Genomic DNA, 17,691 nt, shown 5'->3' with positions numbered 1-17,691 from the left:
CTGTACAGATGTCCGCCACCTTTGGCTGCAAAGGATGTAATCAATCTGATTTCGGTGTTGTCCATCTGGTGAAGTCCATGTATAAAGCCGTCTCATAGGTTGTTGGAAGAGAGTGTTTGTTATGCAGAGTGAATTGTCTTGGCAAAATTCTATCAGCCTATGTCCTGCTTCATTTTGTTCTCCCAGGCCATACTTACCTGTAATTCGAGGTGTCATTTGACTGCCCACCTTAGCATTCCAGTCTCCTGTGATGAAAATAACATCTCTTTTAGGCGTGTTGTCCAGTAGGTGCTGCAGATCCTCATAGAACTGCTCTACTTCAGCTTCTTCAGCATTTGTGGTTGGGGCGTATATTTGGATCACTGTGATGTTAGATGGCTTGCCCTGAATTCGAATTGAGATCATTCTGTCATTTTTTGGATTGTATCCAAGCACTGCTTTAGCCACTTTATGATTAATTATGAAGGCTACTCCATTTCTTCTGTGGTCCTCTTGTCCACAGTAGTAGATCTGGTGGTCATTTGATGTGAAGTGGCCCATTCCAGTCCATTTCAGTTCACTGACGCCCAGAATGTCTATCTTTAATCTTGACATCTCACCAATAACTACATCCAATTTGCCCTGGCTCATAGATCTTACATTCCAGGTTCCAATGGTGTGTCGATCCTTAGAACATCGGATTCGCCGTTCACCACCAGCACTGTCGGCCGCTAGCCATCCTTTCGGCTTTGAGCTAGCTGCGTCATCACCTCTGGGGCTAGTTGAACTCATCCTCTGTTCCTCCCCAGTAGCATTTTGACCATCTTCCGACCTGGGGGTCTCATCTTCCGATGGTATACCGACATATCTCTGGTTGTACTGATCCATTTAGTTTTCACGGCAAGAATACTGGGGTGGGTTGCCATTACCTTCCCCAGGGATCGCATTTAGTCTGACCTCTCTGTCATGACCGTCCCGTCTTGGGTGGCCCTTCACGGTTTAGCTCACGGCATCATTGAGGTGCTCAAGCTCCAGCACCACGACAAGGTAACAATCCTTTGCTGAAGCCAGATATAGTATGTGCTAACATTTTTCCTGTCTTGCATCAGAAATTCTTTAAATCAAGGTAGCCACTGGTTTTATGCATAGATTATATCAGGAGATCTATATAGTGTTTGCAGTAAAGTTGTGCAATATTTGATAATTTGATAATGGATCAGAACTGAGTAGGGCGTAGGGACGTGGTAGGAATGCTATGAAAGCACCCGTCTCATGAAAAGGTTGGCAACAGTGGGAAGGCATCTCTGAAAGAGAGTTTTCTTTCTTCCTTTAAAATCTTTGCCTGCAGCATTGAGTCTTGGAAGACTGTTGGTTGTATCTTGGAATGTACTTTCGTTCACATGGGTGCACCAATAAAACCTAATAGGTCTCAGAAAAACACACAGTACCAGCTGATTATGTACACTCAACCGTATGCCCTAGAATGCTCTGAACCTCTTATGCCAGATAGAGAAGAATTTGAAAACCATGTATTTCATAAGTCAGGGTTCCTCAACCTTGGCAACTCTAAGCTGTGCGGACTTCAGCTCCCAGAATTCCCCAGCCAGCTGGCTGGGGAATTCTGGGAGCTGAAGTCTGCACAGCTTAGAGTTGCCAAGGTTGAGGAACCTGACGCAAGTCATTCAGCGTGTTGTTGATGAGTTTTAAGACATGGTACAGAACAGCTATTCCTAACTATGTACTCTGAAGAACAATCTTTGCCAACTGCGGTTCTATGTGAGGTCACTAGGTGTTCCCCAAGAGATTGTCATTGGAAAAAAAAACACCCCATAATACATTGTTTTTTGAACTTCACACACCAAACATGCTGGTCCTTGTAGTGGTGGGAGTTCTTATGAGCAGCAATTCAGCTGCCAACCTGCTGCTTTGCTGCTGTTGTAAATGTTGTAAAACGTGGACTCTGTAGATCAGAAGTGAATTGCATTGTGAAGTTTCCCTATTTTTACAATTTTTATGCAGGGCGACCCTGAGTCCCTGAACAGTATTTCAAGTGTTCCTCCAGAGCTGAAGGGCTGCTCTAGATGTGTTAAGATTACAACTCAATAGAATTTCTTTGCTGGCTAAAATCTCAATGCAACCTGTCCAAAGTTGAAAAGACTGTTTTTGGTTGGTGACTGTCCTTTCATGTCCTTGTTAGATAGCCATACATCAATATCAAAAACACAATGAATATTAAATACACATTTAATGCTCTTTTTTCCTTGTACTTCCTTGCAATAGTTTGTTAAAATGTATCAATTTTTATTCTCCACTTCTCTTTTTTAAACACTATAAGCATCATAACATAATTCATTAGCTATTAACTTGAGACAAATTACCAATGACTTTGTTTATTTCCATTCTTCTTTCTCAACTGATCTTGCCTAATTGGCAGAAATAATTTAACTACTAGCCAGTTCATTTATTTTAATTAATTAATTAATTAATTCATTCATTCATTCTAATTAATTAATTAATTAATTTTCTATCCTGCCTTTATTATTTTTACAAATAATTCAAGGCAGGGAATAGACCTAATACTTCTTCCTCCTCCTATTTTTCCCACAACAACAACTGTGAGGTGAGTTGGGCTGAGAAAGAGTGACTGGCCCAAGGTCACCCAGCCGGCTTTCATGCCTCAGGCAGGACTAGAACTCTCAGCCTCCTGGTTTCTAGGCTGGTGCCTTAACCAGTAGACCAAAGTGGCTTAGTTTGCCTTTCAGTCTTCAGAAGTTGCTGACATTTTTATTACATAACTCGTAATCTAAGGTAGGAACTCAGGTATGTTGCCAAAAACAGTAGTAATGACTCTGCTCACTTATTTACAGTAGTACATTTATTGCTATTATTATTTTGTACTTCCTTTGAGTCAGTGTTGACTTCTGGTGACTGCCTGGACAAGTCCCTGCAGTTTTCTTGGCAAGGTTTTTCAGAGGTGGTTTGCCCTTGCTTCCTTTCTAGGGCTGAGAGAGAGGGACTGGCCCAAGGTCACCCAGCTGGCTTTGTGCCTAAGGCAAGACTAGAACTCACAGTCTCCTGGTTTCTAGCTTGGTGACTTAACCACTAGACCACACTGGCTGAGTGCCTCCCACTATATATTTCTCTTCAGCCAAGCATCTTCTCTGTAGATACAAAGAGAGAGAGAAAGGATTTTTGAGAGAATGTATTTTTTAAATTAAATTAATTAAATAAAGTGAATACATGTTAGTATGACAGTAATCATGGTAGATTTTGTATGGATTTGTTGTTACCAGTTTTTCTTGTATGAACAAGATGATAGTCTTTAGCTACAGGTAAGATGTAGAAAAAGAGCAATGCATTTTTGTTTTAACATTGAGTGTTAATGTCTGTTGGAATTACATTGTGATTGGTTTTAACTCCAAATATTGCCAGCCTCAGGAGATGGGAAAAAAAGAATAATGGTAATTTTTGCAAAGTCTAGGTCAGCCTCCCCAACTTGGTGCCCTTCAGATTCATTAGATTCTACTGCCTAGGAATTTTGAAGGTTGCAACCTGGTGCATCCAGAGGCACACTCTGGATTGTGTAAGGAAGTATTATTGTCAGTGAATCTGTTTAATATACTATTTCAAAGGGTTTTATTATTGTCTAGTAGGATTTTGTTTTAATTGTTTCAAACAAGTTCTGGAAATCTTTAAAAAATGGACTGCTTCACTTATTGTCGTATTTATCTAAAAGGAAGACATTACTAATTTAAAATTATTCCCTCCTCCCCCCCAAAACCGTTTTGGATAGAAAAACTTAACTGCCTCAATTACTGTAACTAACCTAAGATCCCTCTGTTTTATGTGTAAAGTATTTGACGGGACAACGCTTTTTCAGCGAAATATAATTTGTGAGTTTGTGTAGTGACATGAATGTGACAAATGTAGTGCTTTTCTTTTTTTCCAATGTCTTTCCCATTCAGATTCCATAAGACTGTGAATTGGTGAATTGTTTCTGTATATTTTTGAGTTACTCCCTTAATCTGTGCTGAATGGTTTGTAAACCAATTGACATAGTTTGTATTGCGACATGCATTGGTTTTAAACAGCACCTACTGTTATCAGCTGGGGTTTAAAATAAGTAAGGCAGGAAATGTAGAGTTAAAAGATAAAGTAAGCAAGGTTAATCAAAACATACTCAACTATTTAAAATTTGTTAGGGAGAAAGGTATTTTTTTTGTGTTGGTGGTATTCTTATTTTGAATATTGTTCAGTGGTTATCTTATGAATGAAACAGAACTTAATTTCCCTCACTTTTTGCATTGCAGAAATTCAATCTTTAGTTTTGATTTTTTTGTTGGGGTGTTCCAGTAAGTTGCTTGAATTGGAGATGAAGCAATAGGACAATTTAGTTGGACGGATGGAACTAACCAGATAGTACGGTAATAAAATGGGAGGTGGGTAGAAGTGCATATCTTTGGAAAAATGTTTGTAGAATGACTCTCAAATATTAGAGGCACTGGAAGGTCCAAGGCCAGGTGATCAGGTGTGTTTGGTGAAGCCAATAAATCTAAACCATATTATTTTATTTATTCAGCTTGTATACCACCAAATGCCATAGGATTCCCAGTAGTTAACTGTATTGTACAGATAAAATATCTGTGATAGATAACATTAAAACATCCATGATAAAAATCAATCATACATAAAATATCCACAGTAAGACACCCCCCCCCAGATTAAAACATGAAACACAATTTGTAATTAATACACCTAGATGGTGCCAGGCAATCAGAGAGAGGAATGCTCTCTGGAAGCATCTTCATGAATGAAATCAAGGTGAGGATAAACTTGATCTCAACCAGGGAGGCTGTTCCAGAGGGCAGGCCCCACTATCAAAAATAATTCCTCCATGTTTCAGCAACCCCCTCCCCCCGTTTTCATGGAAGCAGGGTACAACAAACAGTTTTCCTCAGGACAATTGTGATGGTCTGGCTGATTGTGTTAAGAGAAGTCGGTTTTGCAGGTAACCAGATGTCAAGCGATGTAGAGCTTTATAGGTCAAAACCGTTACTTTGAAGTGCATCTAGATGCCTATTGGGATCCAACACAGGACTCAGAGCATAGGTTGAATGTGCTGTCAATGCAAAGTGCCAGTTAACAAACAGGCTGCTGCATGCTATATTAACTGCAGCTTCCAGGTAGTCTTCAGAGGCAGTCCCATATATAGCACATTGCGGTAGTCCAGGTGAAGGATAGGCTGTGAGCTATTGGAATGTGGTTCTCTCACTCCAAGCGGGGGTGTTGCTGGGGCACCAACTAACGCTGGGCAAAGGATCTCCTGGCCACTGCCTCCACCAGTTCAACTAGCACTTCAAATCCAGAAGGACCCCTAAGTCACAGATCTGCTCCTTCACAAAGGAAACACTGGGGCTCACACAGCTTTGATAGCTCAGAATTCTCTTTGGAAATAATAGCAGTTGCCATATCTAAGATTCAAGCATTATGTGTTCTGATGCATTTAAATTCTTGTGGCAAGAAATAACTTGCCTTCTGAGAAAAAGGTGATCTAATTGGACATCTGCCTGGACCATAGCTGTTTGGCACAGAAAGCACATCAGTCCATAAAGGAAGCAGTTTGGTGTAGCAGTTAAGGTCTGGCCTAGAAACCAGGAGACTGAGTTCTAGGCCTTCCTTAGGCACGAAAGCCGGCTGGGTGGCCTTGGGCCAGTCCCTCTCTCAGCCCAAGAGCCAATCAGGTGTGGTATGAGAGTTCTAGTCCTGCCTTAGGCACGAAAGCTGGCTGGGTGACCTTGGGCCAGTCCCTCTCTAAGCCCAAGAGCCAATCAGGCGTGGTATGAAAGTTCTAGTCCTGCCTTAGACCTGAAAGCCGGCTGGGTGACCTTGGGCCAATCCCTCTCTCTCAGCCCAAGAGCCAATCAGGCGTGGTATGAGAGTTCTAGTCCCACCTTAGGCCTGAAAGCCGGCTGGGTGACCTTGGGCCAGTCCCTCTCTCTCAGCCCAAGAGCCAATCAGGCGTGGTATGAGAGTCCTAGTCCCGCCTTAGGCCTGAAAGCCAGCTGGGTGACCTTGGGCCAGTCCCTCTCTCTCAGCCCAGCCCATCTCAGAGGGTGGTTGTTCTGGGGAAAATAGGAGGCAGGAATGTTAGGTATGTTTGCCAGCTTCAGTTATATATAACAAAGGTGGGTTAAAAATCTAATTAAAAAAATACTGTATAAGTGCAAAACCACACTTTGACTATGTCACTTTTTCCTGAACACTTCTCCTCTTCCATATTTTGAGCTGTATATTAATATAAACCCACGTTTTTCAAACTTGGCAACTTTAAGATTCATGGACTACAACTCGCAGAATTCCCCAGCCAGCATGCTGGCTGGGGAATTCAGGAGGTTGAGGTATGCACATCTTAAAGTTGCCAAGTTTGGACAACACTGATATAAACTCTTCTGTCGTATATCTATATGTATGTATATGTATGTATACATATGTATATGAGAGCCAGTTTGGTCTAGAGGTTAAGGCAACAGGCTAGAAACCAGGAGTCCATGAGTTCTAGTCCTGCCTTAGACCTGAAAGCCGGCTGGGTGACCTTGGGCCAATCCCTCTCTCTCAGCCCAAGAGCCAATCAGGCGTGGTAGGAGAGTTCTAGTCCCGCCTTAGGCCTGAAAGCTGGCTGGGTGACCTTGGGCCAGTCCCTCTCTCTCAGCCCAAGAGCCAATCAGGCGTGGTAGGAGAGTTCTAGTCCCACCTTAGGCCTGAAAGCTGGCTGGGTGACCTTGGGCCAGTCCCTCTCTCTCAGCCCAAGAGCCAATCAGTCGTGGTAGGAGAGTTCTAGTCCCGCCTTAGGCCTGAAAGCTGGCTGGGTGACCTTGGGCCAATCCCTCTCTCTCAGCCCAAGAGCCAATCAGGCGTGGTAGGAGAGTTCTAGTCCCGCCTTAGACCTGAAAGCCGGCTGGGTGACCTTGGGCCAATCCCTCTCTCTCAGCCCAAGAGCCAATCAGGCGTGGTAGGAGAGTTCTAGTCCCACCTTAGGCCTGAAAGCTGGCTGGGTGACCTTGGGCCAGTCCCTCTCTCTCAGCCCAAGAGCCAATCAGTCGTGGTATGAGAGTTCTAGTCCCGCCTGAGGCATAAAAGCCCACTGGGTGACCTTGGGCCAGTCCCTCTCTCTCAGCCCAGCTCACTTCACAGGGTTGCTGTTGTGGGGAAAATAGGAGGAGGAAGGAGTATTTGGTATGTTTGCTGCCTTGAGTTATTTATAAAAATAATAAAGGCAGGATGTAAAATTAAATAAATAAATTTATGGCTATAGGAAACTAACTTGTCCATTCTAGATGGTCTACATAAGCAGTCACATAAAGGGGGTAAGACCGTAATCAAACACAAAAGACCTGAATTTAAGGTTTCTTCTTAGTGGAGTAGCATGAAAAATTCAGTTTATGGCATGTACACATGCACACTCATATACATAGAAATACTTGCAGTGGTGACCAAATTCTCTAACATGATTCAGCTGGGTGCTTTGATGCTTCCTGGTAAGATAAGTCACTGCCTTGAGTTGCACAAAATAAAGGCAAGATCATCATCATTGTAGTAGTAGTAGTAGTAGTAGTAGTAGTAGTAAGTAGTCAACATTTTAAAAAGACCTGCGCTTCGTATTATCTACTTCGAATCGATGCTCGCTTTAACCTGCCTTTCCAAGTACTGTTACAGTATTAATTATAGGACAACCCCCAAGTTCCTGTGATATGTTTTAATATGGTTCACTTTATTTACACAGGCTTTGATTCTGATAATTCTTCAGGAGAGTTTTCAGAAGCAGTCCATAAAGTTGATGTGGATGACCACAAGAGTAATAGGACTGGAAAGCACAATGGCGATGGGCCAGTACAAGAGAATGGAATCAAGAAACACAGGTACTTTCTTTGGAGTGGCTAAGCAGAGTTTACATTAGGTAAAGGTAAAGGTTTCCCTTGACATTAAGTCCAGTCGTGTCCGACTCTAGGGGGCGGTGCTCATCTCCGTTTCAAAGCCGAAGAGCTTTGTCCGTAGACACTTCCGTGGTCATGTGGCTGGCATGACTACACAGAACGCCGTTACCTGCCCGCCGAAGTGGTACCTATTAATCTACTCACATTTGCATGTTTTCGGACTGCTAGGTTGGCAGGAGCTGGGACTAGCAGCACGAGCTCACCCCGTCACGCGGATTCAAACCGCCGACCTTCTGATCGGCAAGCTCAGCAGCTCAGCGCCATCACGTCCCTTTTAGAGTTTACATTACAGTAAAATAATTGCTTTGGTTGGGATTTTTATTAAGGAGGCTTTGCTTTGGGAGTGAGCAGCATGTAGACTTCATACCTGTCTATGAAGAAACGTTTTTTAAATTCTTTTAATACTTAAAGAAATCAGAATAATATATAAAACTACAATGAGTGAAACAGAGGGCAATTCAGAAAGATTTCCCAGCAGCAAGTGTTGATTTTGAAGCTCATCTTCAAAATGGGGCATGAGGACAGTGCAGTTTGGGAATCACGTTCAACCAACAAACTTAAAAAAAATGTCTTGCATCTTTAGTTGGAGTATTGGTTTTAATTGCTTAGTTGTGTGAGGGAGTTCTTCATTCCAGAATTATCCAAAAGAATGCCTAATTTTAAAGCCGGTGTTCTCTTTGGACCTTGCTGGAGGAGTCGTGTTAGATTTGCTGCCATTTAGTTTTCATTCAAAAAGGGGACTAACAGAAATCTAGTTCAGCTCATTAGGTCATCTCACCTTATTGTTTAGGATTTATTTTGCGTAACCAACTTGCTCATCCTTTTCTTGGAGATAAATCTCATTGTTCTGAATAGGTGTTATAAAATTTGTACTAAATAATATTAAAATTTTCAAATCTTAGAAATTGCTCTCGTTGTATGTAAAAATGCACATAGGTTTGCACATGCTGTATTCATCAAGGCAGGGTAATGCTCATATGCATTCATAACATTGCAAAGATCAAATGCAGACACAAAGTGCTAGAAGAATCTTGGAAAAGTTACTGAAAATATTGCAGTAGGTGGTTTTATACTTGTACCTGTCATTTTAAAGTTCTTCACCTGCATGAGTGAAGAAATCCAGAAATCATCTTGGTGGTGACCATTGCAGAATAATAATTTTATGGAAAGGTATGGGACACTAGTATTAATATCCTGATTTATTCTTCCTGCAGAACATCATTACCTGCCCCTATGTTTAGTAGGAGTGATTTCAGTGTCTGGAGTATCTTAAAAAAATGCATTGGATTGGTAAGTTACTGTGGTTTACTAGTATGGTTTGCCTCGTGTGTTTGGTAAATGTATTGGAGCATGATAAATAAATCAAATGGATGGAAATTGGACATATTGGAGTACTGTAAACACTGGTGAATACATGCAGAAGGAAAATAAGATTCCCTTGTCTCCTGGTGGCTGGTTGAAGATCTGTTAGCAGCAGAGGTACTGGATGCTGTTGCTAGATGGTAGTCAGCAGAGGATGAAGCTGATGAAGATGGCCTCTCATCAGCATTGATGGTTGCCTTTTCTTCCCTCCCTCCTTCTGCAGCTTGATGGAATGACTCTAATCAAGTGATGGTGCCATAAAACCATCAGTGGAACAATAAAGCGATCATTGTCATTAATAATTTCAGAAGGACCTAGTAGTCATCACAGCTATATATAGTAATGAATTCCATATATTAAACAAACTGGGGAGAAAGAAATGTACTGAAGATCTAGTCATGATCAATTTCCTTGAACAGTTTTATGCATTTTATGTATAGAATCTTTTCTATACAAAGCAGTGACCAGGACTTTTTAATGTTTAGGGCTGGAGGCCATTTTTAAAATATTTTATTTTTATTTTATTTTATTTTAGTTTAGTTTAGTTTAGTTTAGTTTAGTTTAGTTTAGTTTATTTTATTTTATTTTATTTTATTTTATTTTATTTTATTTTATTTTATTTTATTTTATTTTATTTTATTTTATTTTATTTTATTTTATTTTATTTTATTTTATTTTATTTTATTTTTATTTTATTTTATTATTATTTTATTTTAGTATTGGCCACCCAACTGCAGTAGACTCTTTCACAAAGTATCAGCCATGTGTGGGAAAAATGAGCGGCCACAAGGCACCAACATTTTTCTTCCTATCCCTCTAGGTCACCCTCCAGGACATTCCCTACTAAACGTCCTTACCTTTGATATTTTTCTGGATGGATGGCCATACCAGTTGTGTATCGTCTTTCCTATTCTGTTGTTTTCAACTGTTGTACAAGATGTTGTTACAGAGCCTGGCAGCCTTAGGAATGTGAAAAATAAACAAACTTCTAAAAAAGCTAGGTTGTAGACCCTCACCATTCTTATTTTCTAAGAAAACTCACAGGACCCCTTGTGCCTTAGAAAAATTATTAGAAATAAAGATAATAGAAGCTGACGCTTTGCTATGCAGGATGCCAGCTTCCTATTGCTTTTCAAAAACCTTTTACAAAAATGTAACATAATTTTGGGAGTACCAGGAGAGGTCTCTGCAGGAGCACTGGTGTCCAGGAATACCACATTGAGAACTCCTGAAATGGCCAGACAGAACATGGCTGATTTTGCTACCTTGGAAGGTGTGCAGTGCATCCATAACGATGATACTCTACCATTACAAACGTTAATACTGTTGTCTGTACTTTATTACGCTGTTACGATGGACGGCATAATGTGTTGTGATAGCTGACAGCAGCGAGCTGTAAGGCAGGTATCATGAGCTGATATCCATTAATTGATAGTTGTATAAAATTTGCTCTTGGAGCCCCATTTTTGTATTTTTCCCCTCTTACAATTTAGGAGCTGTCCAAAATTACCATGCCCATTGCCTTCAACGAACCCCTGAGCTTCCTGCAACGAATAACAGAATATATGGAGCACACGTACCTCATTAATAAAGCAAACTGTCATTCTAACCCTCTGGAGAGAATGCAGGTAATGTTTTTCATATATTTTTTTTTTGACTGCATAAAAGGGAATGAGAGGGTGGAGATCCCAGGAAGGGGTCTAACAGACTTAAGTTTCGTGTTTGTGACAGCCACTCTGTTCACCAACCTATCCTGCAGAGGGATAAAGCCAGAAAAGTGTAGAATTATATTCTGTAGTCACAAGAAAATGTTGACTCAGTGGGAAGCTGCTATCAAAAATGCAAAGTCCGTGTTGGAGATCATTAGGTGAGGAATTAATCTGTCATGCAGCCACGCTTGGAACAGTAATTACAGTGCTTCTCATGGCCGTCTTATTTAACAGTTGGAAAAGGGTATCAGAAAGGGCAGTTAAACTATACATTGTCAGGGTTTTTCTGAACAAAGTAACACTTTGGGGACTTTTGATTTAGAAGGAAAGAAAAAAAAAATGATGGGGGTGTATTAAGCATGGGGTAGAGACATTGGACAGAAACCCAGGGTCATGTAATGCACCTGAATGGGGGAAACTTCTGAACAGATGAAAAGCATATAATCAGGGCTGGCTTTCCATTAGGGAAAAGGAAGCCTCTGCTTTGAGCAGCAGACTGTCAAAATGGATAAATTAAGGCCAAGACCCAGGTTTGCCTGATGTTAGGGCCAATCCTGATTATGTATTATAGGAAGTAAAAAACATAATAAAAATGATCAGCTGTGGGTTTGTTCTTTGGGAGTGGGCTCCTATGCTCAGAAAAAGATACGTTGGAATAGTAGGGGACATTTGGAGGGGAGCTCTTCTCAAGGAAGTGGCAGTAGGAACCTGCCTAATTCAGCCTTCCTGTGAATGGAGGAGCCCTCCCCCAGCAATTATTTTGTGAGGGTGCCCACAGCGTGGAACCAACATTTTCAGTGTGCCTGTCACTCCCAAAAGGTGGGGAACCTTGTATAAGAGCATGTGAAAATTAATCATGTTTAATAATAATTAAGAATGCCAGTTCAGGTTATTTTCTATTTTGTGGGAGAACCTCTCACCCTTCTACCCTTAATGCATCTTGCAGGCTGTTTCTGCTTTTGCTGTTTCTGCTGTAGCCTCTCAGTGGGAGAGAACAGGCAAACCATTTAACCCACTCCTTGGAGAAACATATGAATTAATTAGGTGAGACGGCAGTCTTAATTTCATTTTGGAATATACCATATGTCCTCTGCACTTGGCTCAAGATAATTTTTCCCATTTGGTTTTTGTTAATATAAATACTTGAGATAATAGCCAGATGCCAGTCTGTTTCAAAATGGTATAGGCTAATCCTACACAACATAATACCTTCCAGATCATTTGGGATCACACCTTGTAGAATTTCCAGCTAGAATGGCCATATCATAATAGGTAAATAAATGTGTAAATTGCAGCCCATTCCTTCTGAGGCAGGCCAGGTTAGGGATGGCTGATACAAGTTTTTGAACCTGAAGAAATTTTTCCAGAGGCAAAAGGGGATGCAAATTAAGGAGGACTAGGACTAACGCATATATAGTAGCACAGTATTTGTTATTTGGAATTTTTAAATAAACAGTGAGGAAAAGGGGGATGTTGTACGTCTCCCCGTCAGCCACAAGTCTTCACGTAGCTGATACAAGCATGGGATTTGTAAAGACAAGCTGTTAGGTCTGTGCAGTGCTTCGGACTTAATTGCAAAAAGGTGCTTCAGAGTGCAGAGGGACACAAACAGCACCTGCCAGCAGTACTTTAAGACAACCACACCTATCCTGGGTGATCCTACGGAAAGTTGCAGCCGCTTTAAAGAGCTGCAGACAGGTGCTATGCCTGCGCTGCCATGAATGGCATGCTTTTGAAGAGGATGGCAGTGTTGAAGGCCTAGCTATAAAGAGTGGGGTCACAGTTCTCTACCTGCATTCTACATGGGGTTGTCTTTGAAGAGTCCTGCAGGTGCAGGGTGCAGCTGCCAGTATGCTGGTGGTTGGGAGCTGTTGCAACCATATGATATCTGTATTGCAGTCACTGTATTAGCTTCCAGTAGAGCCGTAGGTACAATTCAGCTTGTTATTATTTTACCTGTATGGCTTGGCTGGAAGATCCTTGCAAAACTACTGTATATAGTAGTGGATAAGCTGCGGATTTTAGGTGTCAAAATACACCCCCAAAATTGGGTTCGGCTTATCCGCAGATGGCCTTATCCATGAATATGTATAGTAATACTTTTTTAAAGCACTCCTATATCCGGTATATACTTGTGTGTAAGCCCATCTGCAGATAAGCAGTCCTTGAATTCTTAACTGAAACACCATGAAGAATGTGTCACCTGCGGATAAGCCAATTAGGAAAATTAAAATATATGAAAATTTCAAGGGTCAGCTTATTTGCAGGTGTCGCATTTTTCATGATATTTTGGATAAAAATTCTAGGGTCGGCTTATCCGTGGATGGGCTTATCCATGAGTATATACAGTACCTTCTTTGGAGAGGACTGACCAGTTTACTTATCTTGGTTAGGGATGTTGAGGGTTCTTGACCTGCAAAAGGTAAAAACTGGGGAGACCTGGAAGTGATGTTTTTGAGGGGTGGTCCCCACTTGATAGGGTAGCCTGCCTCCAAGTTTAGACTGGCAACAACTTTGGCGGCCTTTCAAAAAACTGCCAAGAGGGTGTTGTTTTGCAGGGTTTTTGAGAATTGAAGTTTTCCAGTGCAAATTAGGGCTCTAATATTTCTACCACAGTATTGCTTATTTTAATGTTTATGTTGAATTTGTACCCCATTTTAAAAATTCAGCTGGATTCTTTTTATGATTGCAAACCACCAGCAATTGTGTGATTTTGGCGGTATAGAAATGAAACAAGCAAGAAGATAAGGGAAGCTGCTGCAAGTGACAGGCAAATGTTTGACCTCAACTGTAATTTGAAGCTTTTCTTTTCAGTAACTGATTTATATTGATGATCACTTTTTCTTATTTCTAGGGAGGATTTAGGTTTTAGGTTTATTTCTGAACAGGTCAGTCATCATCCACCTGTCAGCGCATTTTATTCTGAAGGCTTAAACCAGGACTTCATTTTTCACGGGTCAATTTATCCTAAATTGAAGTTCTGGGGGAAGAGTGTAGAAGCAGAACCCCGGGGAACAATAACATTGGAACTGATGAAGTAAGTGTATCTGTTCTTTGTTGTCTGGGCATCTTTTAATAATTATCTCCACCAAGGAATTTTTATTTATTGATCTTTTTCTGGATTGTGTTTGCATATGAGGTCTTAAGTTTCTATAATTCAACTTTTTTTTTTTGCGCACTGGATGATATGTATTAAGCACACTTACACAAATTGTAGTGCAAAGTTGTTGAAAAATTTTGAAGGAATGCCACAATCATTGCTAGGTCTTTATTTCACAGTGTACATCATTTGGGGCATTTCCTCCCACATTATGTTGTAACAGCCACTGGCTTATGCATCTTCACTGACCGTCAATCTTACAATGGTCATTTTTAGAAACAGAATATCTCTCCATAACTGTTCCTACAGATTAAACTAGCAGGGAGCCTTTTGGTAAATACCTGGACACATGCATGTATCAGGCCAGTTGGCGTTTTCTTATATTTTCTTATATTTTCAAATCCAGCTATACAGTTTCAATGAGCAAACTGGACCAAAATTAACCTGGGAGAGGCTTAGAGTGAAATTAATCCCATACTCTTATGTCAGAACTGCCTATAGCCATTTAAAAAAGTGATTAGATAAAGCAATGTTAGAATCATACCCCACCTTTCCTCCAAGAGCTGAAGGCAGTGTACATAGCACTCCATGCTCCAAATTTTCTTCAAAACAACAATCTTGTGAGGTTCTTTGGGGAGAGAGAGAGAGCAGCTCACCCAGGGAGCTTCCATGGCTCATCTCATTTTGTGTCAGAAATGCAGGAAATAGAAAGGGGAAAAGTATTAATTAAAAGTTAAAAAGTTGAAAACATTTAATAAAAAATATAAAATGTACAGAACTTTAGCCCAATGCTGGGCCATGTTGATGGCAGAGGTGTTTCCGGCCAGTAAGTCACTCTGTGTGCATGTTGGTCCCAAAGGGCACTGTAAAAGATGGGTAGTTGTTTGAATATTGCCGCATTTGCAGCAAATATCCTTTCCCTCAGGGAGAAACCCCCATTTTTCCATATAGTCTTTAGTTCTGGCCAAACCAGTGTGTGGTGTGTTTAAACATCTCCAAACCGTCCACTCTTCCTCTGAACCTCCAGGCAACTCCTCAAGTGGTTCTATCCAATTATGAAGATGTTTTACTTGAGATTTCCATCTTTTTAATCATTCTGTTTGAGGTGTAGTAGCAATCTCCTCAGCACAGTCTAAGAAGCTCCTTCTTGACTTCAGTCTTTTTGTAGGAGGTACTTGGCCAAGCAATGGGTGTGCCAGATCGTGTAACGCCTTTCCATATTCCACGCCTTGTGCCACACTCCTTCTAATGCCTGGCGCGGTTATTCCCGCCAAGATATATAATTTATCAAGTGGAGTGGGCGTAAACATCTGGTAACAATGCGGCATGTGTCACTAAGCACCCTATCCACCTGCGCAGAGTGCGCAGAGCGGCCCCAAACGGGGCAGGCATACTCTCCCGCCAAGTAGCACAATGCAAGGGCGGCCGTGCGTAGAGTAGTAGGGTGAGCACCCTAAGTAGTACCAGCCAACTTCCTGAGAAGATTATTACGGGTGGAAATCTTGTGCTTTAAGTTGCAACGATGTCTTTTAAAGGTTAATGTTCAGTCCAGTGTTACACCGAGGTAACATGGCATATGCCAGACTCACTCCATCCCAGATAACAGCAAGCCTACGTCTGGCCTGCCTATTTTTGAGGTGGACTGTGCAGACAGTAGTTTTTGAGGGATTAGCTTTAGTCCATTCTTGTTAGAATTTTCAGACATATTCTTAAGAGCCAGAGTGAGCTTGTCTTCCAGTTCCTTGAAGTTAATTCCCTGAGCGGTAAGCGCCAAATCGTTGGCATAGATGAAGGACAATATATCAGGACCGACGGGTTGATCATTAGTATATATATTGAATAACAGGGGGGCAAGGGCATTCCCTTGTGGGAGATCACGCCACTGAACTCTCACCGACTCTTTTTTTCCCTGGAATTCAACAAAGAATCGTTGATTCTCAAGTATTGCCTCAGTGCATTTAGTTAAAGCAAAACCGTGTGTAATATTACATAATTTCAAGAGAAGCTTCTTCTGATTAACTGTGTCATAAGCTGCAGATAATTTGACAAAAGCAGCTGCTGTGGTTAAACCTAATTGAAAGCCATCCTCTATATGCTGGACGAGATTAAGTATCTGGCCTAGGACTTTCTCGGCCGAAAACCAGCTTGCTGGGGAAGAAGAATCGGTTCGATAGCAGGAAGCATTCTATTTAGAAGGACTCTCTCGTAGAGTTTAAAAAGATGGCCAAGGAGGGAAATTGGACGAGAATTCTTTGGGTCATTCGGTTCTTTTCCAGGTTTCAAAAGTGCAATAACCGAGGCTTTCCTCCAGATCTTTGGAATATGATTTGAGGCCACACGTACATTAGAAAGTGACAGCAACCATTGCTTAGCAAAATCCCCAAAGTTTTTTATTTGTTCGACACGAATATTGTCCAATTCTGCAGCTTTTCCATTCTTCATATCTCGAATTGCTGTTTCCAGTTCTTCTCTATCAAAGGGGGGAGGGGGGTCAGAGCACTGGCCTCCCCTTCCATTGCCCTTGGAAGCCTGCATTTCTTAAGTCTCTCCTTAACCCTGCCATTTAACAACAGCTGATGAGCTATTTGGTTTGCTGTAATGTTCTTATATTGGCATGAATTAGTTGGATCATTATTCAGATGCTTTAAGAGTTTCCATCCCTTCTGGCTATTCTTTGTCAAATCAGTTGATTCCAGGATGGCCTTCCATTTCTATCTCCGGGATTCTGTGAGGAGTAGCATTATATCATCACCAGCTTCAATTGTTTCTTCAGAGAATGGGTTTTCATTAAACATTCTAACATAGTTATTAAGATGAGGCATAATATCTGGAGAAAGCCCTGATACAAAATGGGTTTGGCTCCCTCTCGGGATGGATTGTCTGGATGCATGGCTTACAGCTTTAACAAAAGGATCATAGTTTTCTGGGATTGGTTTAATATTTTGCTTCTATGGCTGAGGGTAGACCTCAATCGGGGTCTCCTCGGTCCTAGTTCTGCTCCTTCACACCATTATAACGGCTTTGATATTTTTCTTTATTTATAGCAAGATTCTGTATCAAAGAGACATCATCCAAAGCTGCTTCTGGTCAGTCTCCATCCCATTGATAGGGATGATGCTTTATATAGCTGCTGTTAGTTTATATGTACAGGAATCATTTTTGGTTGATCAATGCCAGTCTATGTAAAGTGAAATCTAACTAGTTCTGTAAGACTTGGTGAGAGCCAGATTGTCATACGTACACCTGCTCTGCGGCTTTACAGTAATATTTTTTAGAAAAGTTCAAACTGCTTTGTTCTGTAGTTGCATCACTGTGTCATAAATACCTAACATTTTACTTGGTGGTGTTATTCTGCTCAACAGCTCTAACTCTCTCTTTGGCTCCCCCCCCCCCCCCCATTTGTGTTTGTCTGACTGTGCTAGTAGCCATGCTTGCTTTAATTCGAGTCACAGAACATAAGTTCAGATTGTACTTGCTTAATGATAAGCTTGCTGACTAACAGATTACTTTGCGTTATCAATGCAAACAGGAAGGAATGAAAGTGGTTACT

General features: G+C 41.1%; 1 protein-coding gene across 2 annotated transcripts in view; it reads left to right on the top strand.

The window, feature by feature from the left end:
• OSBPL2 (oxysterol binding protein like 2) overlaps positions 1 to 17,691 on the top strand; it is a 69,028-nt gene that overhangs the window by 27,642 nt on the left and 23,695 nt on the right. For both annotated transcript variants that reach the window (XM_063296969.1, XM_063296968.1), the window contains exons 3-7: positions 7,760 to 7,895; positions 9,185 to 9,260; positions 10,826 to 10,960; positions 11,988 to 12,085; positions 13,896 to 14,078. In XM_063296969.1, coding sequence (XP_063153039.1) covers positions 7,760 to 7,895; positions 9,185 to 9,260; positions 10,826 to 10,960; positions 11,988 to 12,085; positions 13,896 to 14,078 — 628 coding nt within the window. The remainder of the gene's footprint in view (positions 1 to 7,759; positions 7,896 to 9,184; positions 9,261 to 10,825; positions 10,961 to 11,987; positions 12,086 to 13,895; positions 14,079 to 17,691) is intronic.

This window comes from Candoia aspera, chromosome 3, assembly GCF_035149785.1.
Source record: "Candoia aspera isolate rCanAsp1 chromosome 3, rCanAsp1.hap2, whole genome shotgun sequence".
In the NCBI taxonomy this organism is placed as follows: Eukaryota; Metazoa; Chordata; class Lepidosauria; order Squamata; family Boidae; genus Candoia; species Candoia aspera.
The sequence above is the reverse complement of the archived record's forward strand: the minus strand, read 5'-3'. Positions and strand labels throughout refer to the sequence as shown.